Genomic DNA, 18650 nt, shown 5'->3' with positions numbered 1-18650 from the left:
TCAGAGATGTGCCCACCTCTCCTTTCTGCCCAGCTGGCCCAGGTAAACCCTGTGTAGAAAGAAGTCACATATAGGAATTGTGTTATTAACAGCTCCATAACAATAAAGCAACAATAATAGCTTTTACAAAGAAACCTTTATGATTTGGTAAAAGTATGTGATGCTAGTAACTGCCAGGAAATTAGTCTGTGATTAAACACCTCAATAAATATATGTAAAATGCTGCAAATTCACTAGATAGCCATCTATAGATAACCATACGAACAAGCACACTTCGAAATGGACTGTTAATCAGTTATACTAGGGGAAAACACTCTATCTATCTATCTATCTATCTATCTATCTATCTATCTATCTATCTATCTATCTATCTATCTATCTATCTATCTATCTATCTATCTATCTATCTATCTATCTATCTATCTATCTATCTATCTATCTATCTATCTATCTATCTATCTATCTATCTATCTATCTATCTATCTTTAGTGTTCACTCTGTAAAGCACTCTGTTACTATCAAGAGAAACTACTCCACCTTGTGGTTGATTCTGCAATTTCAGACACAGAAATTAATGTTACTTATTATCAAAGCGTTTATTTATTTATTTATTTATTTATTTATTTTTTAATTTAATCTCTTCATCCAGTTGTGTAATTCCAAAATGTGTAAAATTCAGTGTGCTGTAGGTTTTATTAAAAAAAAAAGTTGCTGGTCAAAGTTACATTTTGTTATAAATATGATATAATATGAGTGTGCATATTACATATACAATCTAACCAAAATTTATTCAGACACCTTGAACATTTCATTCATTAATACAGTTTATTTACTATAGTTTAAAAAAAAAAAAGATAATTAAATATGACAAGACCACAGAGTTAAACTGTCAGACAAAAAAACAATCTTAATTTTGTCAGATAACACTTAAGCAAAGTGTCTGAATCATTTTTTGGTCCCAAATTTTTATCAATTTTACTGGTAGTCCACTGAATGAAGATTTTTTGGGTATAATATGTCACAGTTTACTTTATTTTGCTATCCTCACTTACATAAATGACTATAGTGTCCTGCACCCACTAGTAAAAATATAACAAAAATATCAAAAATATCTGAATAACTTTTGGTTTGACTGTATCTCTCTCTCTCACACACACACACACACACACACACACACACACTTACATGAACACCGGGTCTCCCAGAGTCTCCTCTTTCACCTTTCATCCCCTGTTTAAATTGCAAAAACAAAATTTAGTAACAGATACATATAAATGTGTAGAACATCTTAGGTTTGTGAACATCTAAGCATGTTCTATTAAATCACTTATATTGTATGAGGGCTGCTTCTAAAGTATGTTTGAATACTTGAAATCATGACAACTGAAACTTCTTTGTTTCATCTATGTCAAAAACATTTATCATAATGCCCTGCATTATAGATCATGGCCTTGATCAGTGGGGCCAGATATTCTTTGGTCCAAGAAATTATAAAATGTACAAATAAATTACAAGTTAATATATATATATATATATATATATATATAAATACTTAAAAATAAATTAAAATACTTGAAACTTTTACTTCAATACATTTTTCTTAATTTTAATTAAATTTGAAGGATTAATTACACAGAATTTTTTTTATTTTATGCTGCAATAATATTCGATTTTATACTGTAGTCATTCAAGGGACGGAAACGTTCTGCTGCTTGAAAAATCATCCATGAAGTGAATATTTGACTGCCAACTGAATCTGAATTAAATGATTATATTTCTTGTCACAGAGATCAGATGATTAAATAAAATGTTAATAATAATAGGGCCCAATGAAATGTGTTTAATTTTTTCAGAAATCCTGTGTTGTCTTTTTAAATTTTCTTGATTCTGCATTTTATTATTATTTTAATACAAATTCATTTAAAAGTGGTAACTAAACAAATGCATACATCTTCAAAAATGTAATTTATCTTTTTATATTCATATTTAAATAGCAGTCTTTATGATTTGATTAAGTCTACAGCCCTACGTTTGATTTATTTGCCAAATTCCATGACATTCTGCATTATACAGTAAATTCAATTTTTATGACTGGATTCCACGATTCCACCCATGTTTTCCACATTGTGGAAATCAATGGACCTCAGTATAGTGACAAAAACAACATCTTAGACATGGCATGGCAATGTAAGTATACTGTAATTAAATCTGACAAACGTTTACATTTATGCATTTCAGTTGCGCCTTTACAGTACAATGTAGAACCTGCAAATTGGCCACATTTTCCACTGGAATACAAGCCAAAAGACATTGGCCAACATTTACTAGTGATCACATGTAATAAAAAAAAAATTAAGATTATTATTATTTTTCAATCACCAAAAATTGAGTTGTCTTAAAAGGAGGACTGAAAAGTTTCAGTTAGAAGAGAAGGTTCCCTTTTTGTCTAATAACAGAGATTACATTTCCACAAAAATCCTTATCATTAGCTCTAGCAATTATTTTCTTTTTTTTCCTCAGTAAACCACAACTGTAAATGGTTAACTTACATCTGCTCCTCTTTCACCAGCATCTCCTCTTTGACCCTGTAAAAACATTTCACAGTAAGGTTTGTAGAAAAACTGAAAAATTTATTCATATAACTAGATAAAGAGAATCCAAATAAACAAATCTTTCTATTATTTTACATATTTATTGACAAATACAGGTACTGGCCATATAATTAGAATATCATCAAAAAGTTGATTTATTTCACAAATTTCATTCAAAAAGTGAAACTTGTATGACAGAATTACAGAATTCATTACACACAGAATTATATATTTCAAATATTTATTTCTTTTAATTTTGATGATTATAACTGACAACTAAGGAAAATCCAAAATTCAGTATCTCAGAAAATTAGAATATTGTGAAAAGGTTCAATATTGAAGACACCTGGTGCCACACTCTAATCAGCTAATTAACTCAAAACACCTGCAAAGGCCTTTAAATGGTCTCAAAGTCTAGTTCTGTAGGCTACACAATCATGGGGAAGACTGCTGACTTGACAGTTGTCCAAAAGACGACCAGTGACACCTTGCACAAGGAGGGCAAGACACAAAAGGTCATTGCAAAAGAAGCTGGAGATTTCATTTTCCAACAGGACTTGGCACCTGCACACAGTGCCAAAGCCACCAGTACCTGGTTTAAGGACCATGGTATCCCTGTTCTTAATTGGCCAGCAAACTCGCCTGACCTTAACCCCATAGAAAATCTATGGGGTATTGTGAAGAGGAAGATGAGATATGCCAGACCCAACAATGCAGAAGAGCTGAAGGCCACTATCAGAGCAACCTGGGCTCTCATAACACCTGAGCAGTGCCACAGACTGATCGACTCCATGCCACGCCGCATTGCTGCAGTAATTCATGCAAAAGGAGGCTTTGTTGTTGAACCTCTAAGGTCAAAAGGTCGGAAGTTTCAATTAATGGGATAAAAGTCAGGAGTGTGTTTATCAAGCCCTGCCCTACTGAAAGAACAGAAACTGGTAAAGGTCTGGTCCTTCCCTCACCATGCTTCAAACAAAAGAGATTTCTGAGGACTTCCCAGGGAAGTTGCTACAGTTTGGTGGATTTTATGTTCCCATAAAATGTTAATCAACTTTATTTCAAAATTAACAATTTTGCATAGCTATTACTAAATTAGCAATATTGAGTATTAGTATATATGGACAAAAGTTTCAGGACACAGTTACTGAATTCAGGTGTTTTAATCAGACCCATTACTATAGTGTATAATATCAAGCACCTAGCCATGCAGTCTGCATTTACATACATTTGTAAGAAAAAAAAGAGAAGAGCTCAGTGATTTCAAGCATGGTGCTCTGATAGGATGCCACCTTTGCAATAAGTCAGTTCGTGAAATTTCATTCCTCCTTGATATTCCGCAGTCAATTGTAAGAAGTATTATTGGAAAGTGGAAGCATTTAGGAACAGCAGCAAATCAGCCACGAAGTGGAAGACCATGTAAAGTCACAGAGCGAACTGGTCGCCGAGTGCTGAAGCCATGGTGCCTAAAAGTCACCAACGCTCTGCTGATTCCATAGCTGTAGAGTTCCAAACTTTCACTAGCATATCAGCAGAAAAACTGTGTGGCGGGGGTTTCATGGAATGGGTTTCCATGGCCGAGCAGCTGCGTGCAAGCCTCACGTCATAAAGTACAATGCCAAGCATCTAATGGAGTGGCGTAAAGCACACCACCACTGCAGTGGAAACATGTTCCGTGGGGTGACGAATCACTATGTTTGTCAGTCTGATAGGTGAGTCTGGGTTAGGTGGATGCCAATGGACTGCAATGTGCCAACTGTAAAGTTCGGTGGTGGAGGGATGAGGTTATTATGGGGCTGTTTTTCAGGGGTTGGGTTAGGCACCTTACTTCCCGTGAAGGGAAAACTCTTCAGCCTACCAAGTCATTTTGGACCATGCTATGCTTCCAACTCTGCGGGAACAGTATGGGGAAGGCCCTTTTCTTTTCCAGCATGGCTGTGCCTCAGTGCACAAAGCAAGGTCCATAAGACATGGTTGGATGAGTTTGGTGTGGAGGAACTTGACAGGCCCTTACAAAGCCCTGACCTCAACCCCATCCAACACCTTTGGGATGAACTGGAAAGGAGATTGCGAGCTAAGTCTTCTTGCCCTGACCTCACAAATGCTCTACTAAATGAATGGGCAAAAATTAACAAAGAAACAGAGGGGGGTCAAAATGACAATTTTCATCTGAGATTTGTTGCCAAATTTCAGGGGGGTAAAAATTATTTTAGAAATATGGCAGCATAATTATTTTATTTTTACAGAGATTGGAAGGTCTGTTAGAAAAATCTGCTGACTTTCGCAATCTTTATTGCATTATATGCCAATGGTGACAGTTCAGAAATGGTAAAAAGCAGTCTTCAATCTCCCAAACCCCAAACTCTCTGAAAAAGTTCAAAATCTGAGTGTCTAATTTGACCAATCTAATAATTCTAATACCTAATATTTCAAGACCATATTCTCTCTCTTGTTCTCCGCCATTTACTGTGATCTTCCACCCTCTCAACATTGCAAGTCACCACCCACTTTTAAGCCCAGAAGACACTGCAAGTCAATGTATTTGTAAGCTCTTTCCTCAACTAATTAAGTAATTTTTTACCTATTATGCAAAATCCACACAGAAAGGTCTCCTGGCTCAGCTGAGGACAAAACCCACTGAGCCACTGTGCTGGGCCCCTTTTTTTTTGGTCATTTCCAAAACATTGAAACATTCAATATTTACCATAAATTATGGTAAATATTTACATTCAAATTACTATGCAGGTAATTTGTAATGAACAATATTGTATTATTGCATTGTAGCTAGAGGTTTCTAAATTTTAGACCAAACTATACTGATGATTTATGTATACTGTATCTCTACACTTGCGCCATAAATCACTGAATTAAATTGAAAATGAAAACCTTCTCCAAAAATGAAATGAGTTTATATGAAGAGTATCACGTGTAAAGTACAATGTGTGAGGCAGTTACTGCTACCATTTTACCATCTTTGAGATTATTTTCAAAAGGCTGTACAAAACTTTTGAATGATAGATTCATAACAAAATTGCCAGTTCTAACAGAGAGCAAACCCATAGTAATTAAGATTTAGCATTAAATTTAAAAACAGCTGTCAATAATTCATGTAGTTTCACTGAAAGCAGCCAATGCTTGTAAACCACAAGCAACATTTTCATGAATGCTTTTCTTGTTTGCCATGGTAGAAATGATCATTACCTTACTGAAGTTAATAGAGCTACACTTGGAAAATCTGCTCACCATAAAGTGGGCTTGCGCCTCCAAGACTGACCAAAAATGCAATGTCAGAGTTTTCTTTCTCATTAAATCAAAAGAAATAAATGCAATTTGGATGCAGTAACAAAATCATTTTCAGAAAGTTTAATAAATGTATGAGACATCCAAACCCCAGATAAAATGTGATGTGGAATCTTTATGAAGTGGTTATTAATTATTCACCTTCTGTCCCTGTGATCCTGGCATTCCTGGATGTCCTGGCTGGCCAGCAATCCCAGGTTCTCCAGGCTTACCCTTCATTAAAAAGCATGATAAATAAAGTTGAATCATGTAAAGATGCAGTCTATCAAGTTTGTTTCCTCTTCCTTCAGGAATCTGAAGAAGTTTAATTTGAATAAAATATTTTACCTCGTGCCCTGGAAGTCCTGGTTTACCGGCCTCTCCACTTTCCCCTTTAGTGCCCTAATATTGGAAATATATGTGAGTCAAAGTTAGGGAGTAAGAACTTTTATTAAATATCCCATGAAAAGGCTTGACAAGTGTGGTTCTGGACGGGGCCAATCAAAGTTATTTGCTTGCATCACAGTCGTGGATTTGCTATGTGGTAATGATACAGGGAGAGACTTTCTCATTCTAGAGAGCATTTATTGGACTAAATACAAAATAAGCACAAGATTATAGATATCTGGCCTGTGTAAATCTGAGGCTTTGTCTACCCTATATGTCATGAGCCGGGTTTGATTCTCTTGTTTTTTCCTCTGCCGTCATTGCCTATTGAACTCAATTGAACTCAGCTGCTTGTCATTACTGTCTGCATTCGCGCTGACTGCTGTTACACCTGTGGCTCTTTCCCTCTGATTTTCTGTTATTTCTCCTTGCTGTTTTCTATGTCTCTTTGTCAGATGATTAAATACCTGATGTTGGCATTGTCTCCCTACCCTTCTTCAGATATCCATAACCTTTGTTTGTGTGTGTTCGTCCCAGTCCCAGTCCCAGCCCATTCTGAAGCTCTCTTGTCCTCAGACCTGGCTTCGTCCATCTGCCAGGCGTTGTTCTCTCCATCAACAACCCACGGCGCCTCAAGATCCAAGACTGAGCAACTGATCTCTGCCAACCTTTACCCGTGACTGTTTCTTGTTTTCCCCTATGTGATAACCAGCTGCGAGCGGCCTTTTGTGACGGTGCTTGGCAGTCTGCCTCAGTTATTCAGTTTGGACTGGTGATTAAACTCTGTGAACTTGCATTTTCGCCTCTGGGTCTTCTATCTCACAACACCCTACTCTGGATACATTTAAAAACTGTTTTCATTTCAAAACTCTCTCCATCCACACTAGTGCTTTTAAGAGTTTTCCAAAACTTTCTTGTCCACACTGAAACATCCACACTGTGATTGAGTAAAATGTAATAAAAGCTCCCAGAGATAATACAGAGGGACCAGACATAATACATTTCTCACACCATTCTTCAGGCACAATAATTTTAGAAGCAAAATCTTTCGCCACTTACTGGTGCGTTCATGTGAAACTCAATCGCTACTCATTGTAAGGTCTAAAATGCAATCGCTCTCATGTTTTTACACAGGACAGCAAATGCAAGTAAATTTTCTGTAATGTGCTGGAATATAATATAAAGATTGTACAAAGTAACATGCGCCTCCTGGCGTGGTGATCCCAAGCACCCGTCCAAGGCCTGTAAGTCCTCATCCATGCTTGAGGGCAAGGCTTATAGAGCTGCGGGTCAGGCCACTTCCGCCTTTCGACTTTGCAGTCATGTGATGTCCACCTAAAGCTAAACCTGACAGACATGATGTACAGTAGTGTGATCGGACGCAGCTCCTCAACACCCCGGTCTCCAAGCTGGCCTCTTCGGTGAGCAGTCAAGGGTTTTTCCTAGCAATTCTTTGCCTTCCTTGTCAGGGCCATCTGTTCCATCTCGCTTCCCCACAGTGGGTACACCTGTAGTTCCTCTGAACCCACTGGCTCAGTTTATATTTTCTGGGGGCCTGGCAAGAGCACCTCAGTCCACACATTTTCAAATGCATTGTTCCTATGGACTGGTTTACAGTGATCGACCTGAAGGATGCATACTTTCATGTCTCCATTCTTCCTCGACACAGAGCATTCCTTCAGTTTGCTTTCGAGGAGCAGGCATACCAGTATGAGGTTCTCCCATTCAGGTTGTCCCTCTCTCCCCACGTCTTCACGAAGGTTGTGGAGGGAGAACTGGCTCCTCTCAGGGAACAATGTGTCTGTATCCTCCACTGCCTCGATGACTGGCTGATTATAGCTCACTCTCGAGAACAGTTGTGTGAGCACAGGGACCTGGTGCTCAGACACCTTGCCCGTATGGGCCTTCGGGTCAACTGGGAAAAGAGTAAACTCTCCCCTGTGCAGAGGATCTCTTTTCTCAGTATGGAAATAGACTCGGTCGCCATTTTCGCGCAGCTTATGAGCGAGCATGCTCAGTCACTCCTGAATTGTTCGAGTGCAAGAGAGTTCCACTGAAACTATTTCAGAGGCTCCTGGGGCATATGGCATCCGCAGGGGCTGTTATACCGCTCGGTTTGCTTCATATGAAACCACTTCAGCACTGTCTTCAAGTCCCAAGATGAGCATAGCAATGGGGCACACACCAAGTGACCATCACTCCGGCCTGCTGCCAAACCTTCACCCCGTGGTTGGACCTCTCGTTTCTATAGGCTGGTGTTCTCCTAGAACCAATTTCCAGGCATGTTGTTGTTCACATTCCAGGCAGGCTGAATCGTGCAGCTGACGAGCTCTCACGACAGCAGTCTCACCATGGGGAATGGAGACTCCATCCCCAGACCGTCCAGCTGATTTGGGAATGCTTCAGAGATGCACAGGTTGACCTTGTTTTACTCCCTTACCGAGGGCACCCTCGGCACGGATGCTCTTGCACACAACTGGCTGTGGGGCCTACACAAGTATGTGTTTCCCCCAGTGAGCCTTCTCGCACAGACATTGTGCAAGATCAGGGAGGACAAGGAGCAGGTCCTCATGGTCTCGCCCTATTGGCCAAGCCGGACCTGGTTCTCCGAACTTGAACCCCTCGCGACAGCCCCTCCCTGGCCAATTCCTCTGAGGAAGGAACTCCTCTGGAACCCTCTGGCACCCGCACCCCAATCTGAAACCTGATGGTGTGGGAAGGTTTAGGTCACTACCATCACTTCGGCTAGAGCCTTGTCTACTCGACAGGCCTACGCTTTGAAGTGGAACCTCTTCATTACTTGGTGTTCTTCTCGTCAGGAAGACCCCTGGAAATGCCAGATCAGGAAGGATTGGAACGAAGGATGTCTCCTTCCACCCTGAAGTTCTATGTGGTTGCCATAGAGTGCCCCAGGGATGACGCGTTTTTGTATTCATACACAGCGCAGATCATAATCAGTGAGCATGTTTTTAAATAGAGTTATTTTCTAAATAAAGTTTGAGGACGCTTGGTGGTGACGACGTTGATCTGCGACCATGGTGTGCTGTAGTCCGTTCATAGCCTACTGTTAGCCTTTTATATCTGACGACTTTTTTAGGCTTCAAAATCTATAAATGTTGTGTTAACTTGTAAAGATTATCTTGATAGACAAAACATGTAAGTGTCATAACCCTTTGTTAAACACAGAGCTTATTTTCTGCAATTTTCCAAAAGTCTATGGGAAAAATGAATAAGCTTTCAGTCGAGGGAACCCGTGCGCCGCTAGGAGGGGCTAGGAGGCTCCATCAGCCTCGCCCTCAACAGGTTCCCTCTTGGGACCTTGCAGTGGTTTTATCCGCATTGCAGAGAGCTCCCTTCGGGCCCTTGCTTTCAGTCAAGCTGCAATTTCTATCTTTAAAAACTGCGTTCCTGAGGGTTTTTGGCTTTGGTTAAGAGGGTCGGGGACCTGCATGCATTTTCAGTTGACGAAGCATGCCTGGAATTCGGGTCGGCCGACTCTCACATTATCTTGAGACTCCAGCCTGGATATGTGCCCAAAGTTCCCACCACTGCTTTTAAAGATCAGGTAGTGAACTTGCAAGTGCTGCCCTCAGAGGAGGCAGACCCAGCCCTGGCACTGCTCTGTCCAGTATGTGCTCTTCGCACTTACGTAGACAGAACTCAGTGCTTCAGGACCTCAGACCAGCTCTTTGTTTGTTATGGAGGCCAGTTGTGTCCAAGTAGTGGTTGTCCCATTGGATAGTGGATGCTATTGTCTTGGCTTATCAGGTTCAAGACCTGCCATGCCCCCTAGGGCTGAAAGCACACTCAACCAAAAGTGTTGCTTCCTCCTGGGTGCAGGCGCTTGCTAACAGACATTTGTAGAGCTGCGGGCTGGGTGACACCTAACACATTTGGTCTTTGGTCTTTGTCTTGGTCTTGACTCTGTCTCGACACACACTGGTCTTGTGTACTCTTCCGGTTCAACGCTGCTCAACGCTGCTGCCTGCCAGCTGTCTGATCTACGCTCGGAGCTTCGTGGAGATTATCCTAAATCCTTCTCTTTATTCCTATTCGCATAATATAACTTTCTTATTTTTCACTAGATTACTTAACCTATTGCATAGTATTACTAAACGGAACGATTTATTACTAGCAATCCACCAGCGTAATCACCTAGTGTTAGCCATAGCCTGCTAGCTACCGTCTACTTTCTTTTTTTTTCCTCTAAACCAACCTTCCTTGTCGATTGAATGGCGGATTTATCCGATGTATGTTATTCTGATCTGTCCTCGCCAGATCGGGAAGCTGTGGAGACGTTGCTGCCCGGCATTCATCGATCCACCGCGAGGTACCGCGTCCCGCACATCACCCTCGCCCCAGGCACTGGCAAGCGACCGAGACATCCAGCCAGCGAGTCCCGTGTGCGTTGCAGTTTTTCGGACGGCGTTCATCAAACACACGGTCAGTCATGTCCGACGATTATCATGTGTAGTAAATGCAACATGTACAGCTTAGCTCTTTCTGTCAGCAGTGAGACTTACACATGTGATAAATGCAGGGATATTGTCAGGCTGACAGAGAGAATCTCAGAATTAGAGACACGCATCCAAACTTTAATTGAGGATAGTGAGAATGAAAGGGCCTTAGATACTGCTTTGGATGCGACTAGCCTAGTAAACACTACACATTCGGTTCCGGTTGTAGAAGCCACGCAGCAGGCTAACTGGGTGACTGTGAGGCGGCATAATGGCAAGAACAAACACCACTCTTCTGTTCCGATTAGAACATCAAACAGGTTCTCCCCACTCAGTGACGCACCCACTGAGAATCCTGTTGAAAGTGCCCTAGTAATTGGCGATTCTATTACACGGAACGTGAAAATAGAGACACCAGCCACCATAGTCACATGTTTGCCGGGGGCCAGAGCACCTGACATCAAAGCAAATTTAAAAGTGCTGGCTAATGCTAAACGTAAATATTCTAAAATCATTATCCACGTCGGCACAAATGATGTTCGACTTCGCCAGTCGGAGATCACTAAAATTAACATTAAAGAGGTGTGTGAACTCGCAAATTCAATGTCAGCAAAAGTAATTTGTTCTGGCCCTCTTCCTGTTCGTCGGAGTGATGAGATAGTTAGCAGGTTATCATCACTCAATGGCTGGCTGTCTAAGTGGTGTGCGCAGAATAATATAGGTTTCATAGACAATTGGAAAAGCTTTTGGGGCAGACCTGATCTGTTGAAAAGAGATGGTATTCATCCCTCCCGGGATGGTTCTGCTCTTCTCTCTAGAAATTTGGCAAATAGTCTTAGAGCTGAAACATGACAAACCAGGGCCCAGATCAGGACGCAGACAAACTGGCTAAACCGACCGTCTGCTAGCCGCCTCACGTCACAGAACTCAGATAATTCACAGCACATAGAAACACTTTCACCTAGATATTATCACATAGAGACTGTGTCTGTACCTCGAACTAGTAAATACAAAAAACTTCCAAAACCTTTTAAGGGTAAAAATTTAATTGATGTTCAAAAAATGAAAATCACAGATAAATCAGATAAACAAATGATAAAGCTTGGGTTACTGAATATTAGATCTATTTCTTCAAAAGCACTTATTGTAAATGAAATTATCACAGACAATAAACTAGACTTGCTGTGTTTGACAGAAACCTGGCTAAAACCAGACGATTACATTACTTTAAATGAATCTAGTCCTCAAGGTTATGATTATCGACACAATCCTCGACAGAAAGGCAAAGGGGGAGGTGTTGCTGTAATTTATAGTAATATATTCAGAATCATTCAAAAGAATTTCAAATATAATTCCTTTGAAGTGATGGTGCTTTATGTAACATTATGTAAGTTGACATTTGTGCTGGCTACTGTATACAGGCCACCAGGGCACCATACTGACTTTATCAAAGAATTTGCTGAGTTTCTATCAGAGTTAGTACTGGCTGCGGATAAAGTCCTTGTTGTTGGTGATTTTAATATCCATGTAGATAATAATAAAGACTCATTTGGATTGGCATTTGCAGATATTTTAAACTCTATTGGAGTTAAACAACACGTGTCAGGACCCACTCATTGTCGTAATCATACCCTAGATCTAATACTGTCGCATGGAATAGATATTGATGCTGTTGAAATTCTACAGCAGAGCGATGATATATCAGATCATTATTTAGTCTCGTGTATAATACAATTAGCCAAGGCTACAAAACCACCACCCAGCCATAAATATTGTAGAACAATCACGTCTGCCACTAAAGATTGCTTTATAAATAATCTCCCCGAGCAGTTTCATCGCCTTAGTATACCTGACAACTTAGAAGAACTCGATGCTGCAACAGAAACTATTGGCTCTCTCTTTTCCAGCACATTAGATGCGGTCGCTCCTTTACGTCTAAAGAAGATTAAGGAAACTAATCCAACGCCGTGGTATGATGAGCACACTCGGGCTCTAAAACGAGCTGTTAGAAAAGCTGAACGTAGTTGGAAGAAAACAAAACTAGAAGTTTTTCGCCTTTCGTGGAAAGAAAAAATGATTGAGTACAGAACAGCCATAAGAAATGCTAGATCTACTTATTTTTCAAATCTCTTAATAGAAAACAAACATAATCCTAGGTATTTATTTGACACAGTGGCTAAATTAACTAGAAACAGAGATTCAACTGCTGACGTTTCCATAGAGCACAGCAGTAATGACTTTATGAACTTCTTTACTTGCAAGATTGATAATATTAGAGAGAAAATTATAAACATGCAACCGTCTACAGTTTCTCTTCAGACCGTGCACTGTAGTGTCCCTGAGGTAAAACTAGAATCATTCGCCGCTATAGGAGAGGAAGAATTATCTAAACTTATCAAATCATCAAAATCAACGACATGTATGTTAGACCCAATGCTGACTAAACTACTGAAAGAAATGCTTCCAGAGGTCGTAGGTCCACTTCTTGATATAATTAATTCATCTTTAACACTAGGACACGTGCCAAAAACCTTTAAGCAGGCTATTATCAAACCTCTTATTAAAAAACCTCAACTAGATCCGAGAGATTTAGTAAATTACAGGCCAATCTCGAATCTACCTTTTCTGTCAAAGATACTAGAAAAGGCAGTTTCAACACAACTGTGTTCCTTTTTAGAAAGAAATGGAATCTGTGAGGATTTCCAGTCAGGATTTAGACCATACCATAGTACTGAGACTGCTCTCGTTAGAGTTACAAACGATCTACTCCTATCATCCGATCGTGGCTGTATTTCTCTATTAGTGTTATTAGATCTCAGTGCTGCTTTTGACACTATCGATCATAACATTCTTTTAAAAAGACTTGAAAACTATATTGGCATTAGTGGAATTGCTTTGGCATGGTTCAAATCATACTTATCTGACCGTTATCAGTCTGTGGTAGTTAATGAAGAGATGTCGTATCGATCACAGGTTAAATATGGGGTACCACAAGGCTCAGTATTAGGACCGTTGCTTTTCACTCTGTACATGCTGCCCTTAGGAGAGATAATTAGGAAGCATGGTGTTAGTTTTCACTGCTACGCTGACGATACTCAGCTCTATATTTCCTCGCGCCCTGACGAAACCTACAAATTCACAAAACTAACAGAATGCATAGCTGACATTAAAAACTGGATGACAAGAAATTTCTTATTATTAAATTCAGAAAAAACTGATTTCCTAATCTTTGGACCAAAAACTTCTTCACGAAAAAACCTTGAATACTCTCTAACACTTGACGGGTGCTCCATTAAACCTTCGTCCTCAGTTAGGAACCTGGGTGTGCTCTTTGATACCAATCTTTCATTTGAAAGTCATGTTTCTAGTATCTGTAAAACCGCCTTCTTCCATCTAAAAAATATATCTAAATTACGACATATGCTCTCAATGACAAATGCGGAACAGTTGGTTCATGCATTCATGACCTCAAGACTAGATTATTGTAACGCTCTACTGGGTGGTTGTTCTGCTCGGCTTTTAAACAAACTACAGTTGGTTCAAAATGCGGCAGCTAGAGTTCTTACTAGAACCAGAAAGTATGACCATATTAGCCCAGTTCTGTCAACATTACATTGGCTCCCTATTAAACATCGTATAGATTTTAAAATCTTGCTACTTACTTATAAAGCTCTAAATGGTTTAGCTCCCCAGTACCTAAGTGAGCTCTTAATGCATTATAGTCCTTCACGTTTATTGCGATCTCAGAATTTAGGCCAGTTGATAATACCCAGAATATCAAAATCAACTGAAGGCGGCAGATCATTTTCCTATTTAGCACCTAAACTCTGGAACAATCTTCCTAGCATTGTTCGGGAAGCAGACACACTCTGTCAGTTTAAATCTAGACTAAAAACACATCTCTTTGCTCTTGCGTACACATAACACATTATCAATACATTAACATTTTTCAAATCCGTTAAAGGATTGTTACGCTGCAATAATTAGGTCGGCCGGAACCGAGAACATTTCCTATAACACTAGATATACCTGTACATCAGAACAAGAATGGCATCTACGCTAATATCTGTCTCTCTGCTTATCCTGAGGTTTGCCGGGTGCTGGATCCAGGCCGTATCCAGGTCAGATGGAGAACCTGCGTCTGGACCTGACTACAACGTAGCCCAGGATCCCCGTATCCGCTTACATATATTTATATATAATCGATTTTTAATCTCTATAATAAAAATGTACAATTCAGATTTTGATCTCCATATACATTTACATATATATATCTTCCAAGGGGTTTTTTCCCTCCTAGGACTTTTTTCCCAGTGCTAGCACGCTGGGTTTTTCTCCTAGGGGTTTTTTTCCACCCCTGGAAGTCAGCCGACATTGGCTTAATGTAGCACCATCTTGTATATGTTACATATTACCACGCTTGTTTGTACAGTTTTAACCACTTCCCTTTTTTTTTTCTGTGCTTCTAATATGTAAAGCTGCTTTGAAACGATTACCAATTGTAAAAGCGCTATATAAATAAATTTGACTTGACTTGACTTGACATTTGCGAGATTCTATAATCTCCATGAAGAGCCCATGTCCTCCCGTATACTCACCCTTTTGGGCCAGTAGGCAGGACCTGCTCGATGTCAATTCTCTTGTTCGACTCCATCATAGAGCTTCTGTTTACCATATCTGATGTGTGCGTTGATTAATGTAAGAGTCAGCAGTGATGTCTCGCGCTTATACTTCAATGAGTGCTAGACTTCACTGCAGATGTCAGAGCACGATCAGACCTTACTAACCGAGTGCTGAACGCAGTTGAACATAGTGGTATATTAGAGGTAAAAAATGATATAAATACTGTTCGGTTTCTCACACAAACCGATCGGCTCGTGTCTTAGGACATCAATGTGTCGTCACGAGCCGCAGGGTTTAATTTGGATTTGTCTATGCAATTTTTTTCAACTCTTATTGATTGTGTTCCCATTCACTCACATTATAAGACTGACAGATGGCAACGGTTGGAGTTAAAAACCATCATTTGTGTTCTACTGAAGAAACAAAGTCACCTACATCTTGGATGCACTGGGGGTAAGCAAATAAACATCAAATTTTCATTTTTGGGTGAACTATCCCTTTACGTTTTTCATGTTGTTTATATATCTATGTGGACATATAAGTCATAAGTCAACACCATTGCTGAGTATTTTCTCCTTAAAGGGGACCTAATATGCACTTTTATAATTCACTTTTATGATGTGTTTGAACACAGATGTGTGTCCACAACCAGCCTATAATGGTAAAAATCCACCCGCTACTTTTGTATAATCCCCATAAATCATTAACAGTCTCTCAAAATGAGCGGTTCCATATTTCCCCCTACTCTTAAGTAAGAGTGGGGGGAAGCCCCGCCCACGACTGGCACAGGATCTGCGCTTCCACTCAAAAATGGGCATTTACAACATGGTATAATAAATGGTCTGTGGGGTATTTTGAGCTGAAACTTCACAGACACATTCTGGGGACACCTGAGACTTACATTACATATTGTAAAAAGGCTAATCATATTAATTACTGTCATGTGTCAGATGTTGTAGAGAGTGATACATAAAACTCTTTACCATTCTGATACATGGACTTGTAGATAAGCCTGCATAATTCACTCTTCTACTTCTTCTGAATCAGTTTCTGCTTCAAACATATACAGCTGAATTAAACCAGTATTTTCAATTGCCATTGTGTAGCATTTACCACAGTAAAATTGATCTAGTGAATCTCTGAGTTGGTGGTGAGTGAGTGGAGGCGGGGCTAATGTGCATATTCATGGATCTGCGTATACTAAATGAAAAAGGGGTGTAGAGTTACATTCAAAGTATTTTAAGACATGAATAAAAAAAAAAATCATAGGAAAAAACATTTAAATATGTTATTTTGGAGATCAAAGATAAGTTTTAAGGGATAAAATTATTGATTACAGGGGGACTTTAAAATATCTTCATTTGTGTTTCAAAGATGAGTGAAAATAAAATCAAATAAATCAAATAAATGTAGCCTTAATGAACAGAAGAGACTTGTTTCAAAAACATTACCAAATCTTACAGACACCAAACGTAGTAAAACGTTGTCAGACAAATCTCTCTTTGGAAGTCACTGAGATCATGAAGTTTTCAGATTATTTAGTACACATCATAACAGTGTGCACATATTTCTGCCCTCTGCTATCATTTTATTTATTTATTTTTTTATGAAAAATGTCCATTTTGTCTCATAAAGTGTTCAATAAGTCATGAAGAAAAGCGTTGTTGGCTAGCTCTGAAGTTTGAAGATAACTGCACAAGAGATTTGAAATCTGGACATGCTTTGTTGTCTCTTTCCTTGGACACAATCTAAAAAACATGATTTAAAACGGAACAAGTTCGAAGGATCATAACCATTTATAAGCTAGGGCTTTTGTTCTGCACAATTACACATCACATGTAGCAATCCACATGCATGAGATACAGATGATGAAAGGCGATTGAGAAAAACGGTGCAGACAGAACAAAGAGATTTTGCCATCTGTCTTGCAATTGCTTTGAAATCACTATAATAATGTTATAGAGACTCCAACTCAGTAATCAATATCTATAATGTTTTCCATATGAATTCAACATTACAAAGGCAAAAACATGCATTGTAACCTTAGGACCAGGTTGTCCACTTGAACCAGGCATTCCAGGCAATCCCATCTCGCCCTGTAGAAAGACAAACACAATCTAATAGATGTTCTTAACATTACAGCAGTTAACTTGCAATCAAAATTCTTTTTATTTATTTATTCGTTGTAATCTTGTCTTTGCAAAATTTGTTGCTCTGCTTGTGAAACCGAGTCCTTTTTCTTTTCGGCTGACGTCCAACTGTGATATGGAACACCCACTTTTCATGTTCCAATCAAATTTCTGATTGATAAAACCTAGACCCACCCTGATTTTTTTTCATGTTGAATATCCTGTTTCACATGGAAATGGGTCAGTTTAGTGGATTTTATATCCCCATCAAACAGTAAGGCATATTTTACTTTCATGCCACATGGTTTTCCATGCATAAATGTACCCCATTAACAAAAAAATCATAATCATTAGCACCTAAGATTAAAAAACAACTTAGAAATAAAGGTTACATATACATTTCTAAATGAAAAATTTTGACTATTAGCATACTTATTCTCTATGACATACAATACAGTTTATTGTGATACACATTTTTTCATGTGTAAAATAATTAAATTTGAGTCTACCCTGTGATAGTGGCGCTACTTGCCTTATAAAATCATATGACTCAATAGAAGTGACATTTCATCGAAGGGAAAGAAACTGCATTTTTGCACGCTTGAAGTGTATGTCGGGAAGGGGACGCCATTTGTTGGGGCATTACAAGCGTAAACGATCCCTTCACAAAAGGCCCTTCCACAAGTCGGTTAGTGAAGAGTACATGTGATGGTCACTTCAAGTAAGTAATTTTAGTGTTTATGGTCATGTGACCCAGGGTGTTGAATCCAATTCAAGACGTTTTGTTATGTTTCACTAAGTGCATTCCAAACAGCTACATTATAACATACAAGTGCCCTGCCACTACCAAACTCCCCACTTCAAGGGTTCTGCACTTCGGAGTGAGTAGGGCAAAGGGATGCTCACTACTGATTGCAATTTGCTCCAAGAACAAAGTCAACTTTTCTCGCCTTTCCTCATTTTTAGAAGACTTATCTAATAGGAATTCTGTTCTACGTTGATTTATATCAAAATTGTTGGCTTAAATCCTCTCCAATACATCCATTAAAAGTCTTTAGTCAGATCAATTCCAAACTTATACTGTTTTCACACTTTTCAAAAGCTTGGTCCAAACATTAGAATGATTCCAAATCCCCTTGCCTCCACAGGTCTGTTTCACATTGAGCTCCAAACTGGGGTATGATTGT

At 39.3% G+C, this 18650-nt stretch overlaps 1 protein-coding gene across 1 annotated transcript in view; it reads right to left on the bottom strand.

Annotated features, from left to right (window-relative positions):
• col21a1 (collagen, type XXI, alpha 1) overlaps positions 1-18650 on the bottom strand; it is an 86730-nt gene that overhangs the window by 6612 nt on the left and 61468 nt on the right. The window contains exons 19-24 of the mRNA XM_067386863.1: positions 17377-17430; positions 6216-6269; positions 6030-6101; positions 2550-2585; positions 1186-1230; positions 17-49 (exon numbers count right to left, since the gene is read on the bottom strand). Of these exons, the coding sequence (XP_067242964.1) occupies positions 17-49; positions 1186-1230; positions 2550-2585; positions 6030-6101; positions 6216-6269; positions 17377-17430 (294 nt within the window). The remainder of the gene's footprint in view (positions 1-16; positions 50-1185; positions 1231-2549; positions 2586-6029; positions 6102-6215; positions 6270-17376; positions 17431-18650) is intronic.

This window comes from Chanodichthys erythropterus, chromosome 5 (assembly GCF_024489055.1).
Source record: "Chanodichthys erythropterus isolate Z2021 chromosome 5, ASM2448905v1, whole genome shotgun sequence".
Lineage (NCBI taxonomy): Eukaryota > Metazoa > Chordata > Actinopteri > Cypriniformes > Xenocyprididae > Chanodichthys > Chanodichthys erythropterus.
Note: the sequence above shows the minus strand (reverse complement) of the source record. Positions and strands in the feature narration are given on the sequence as shown.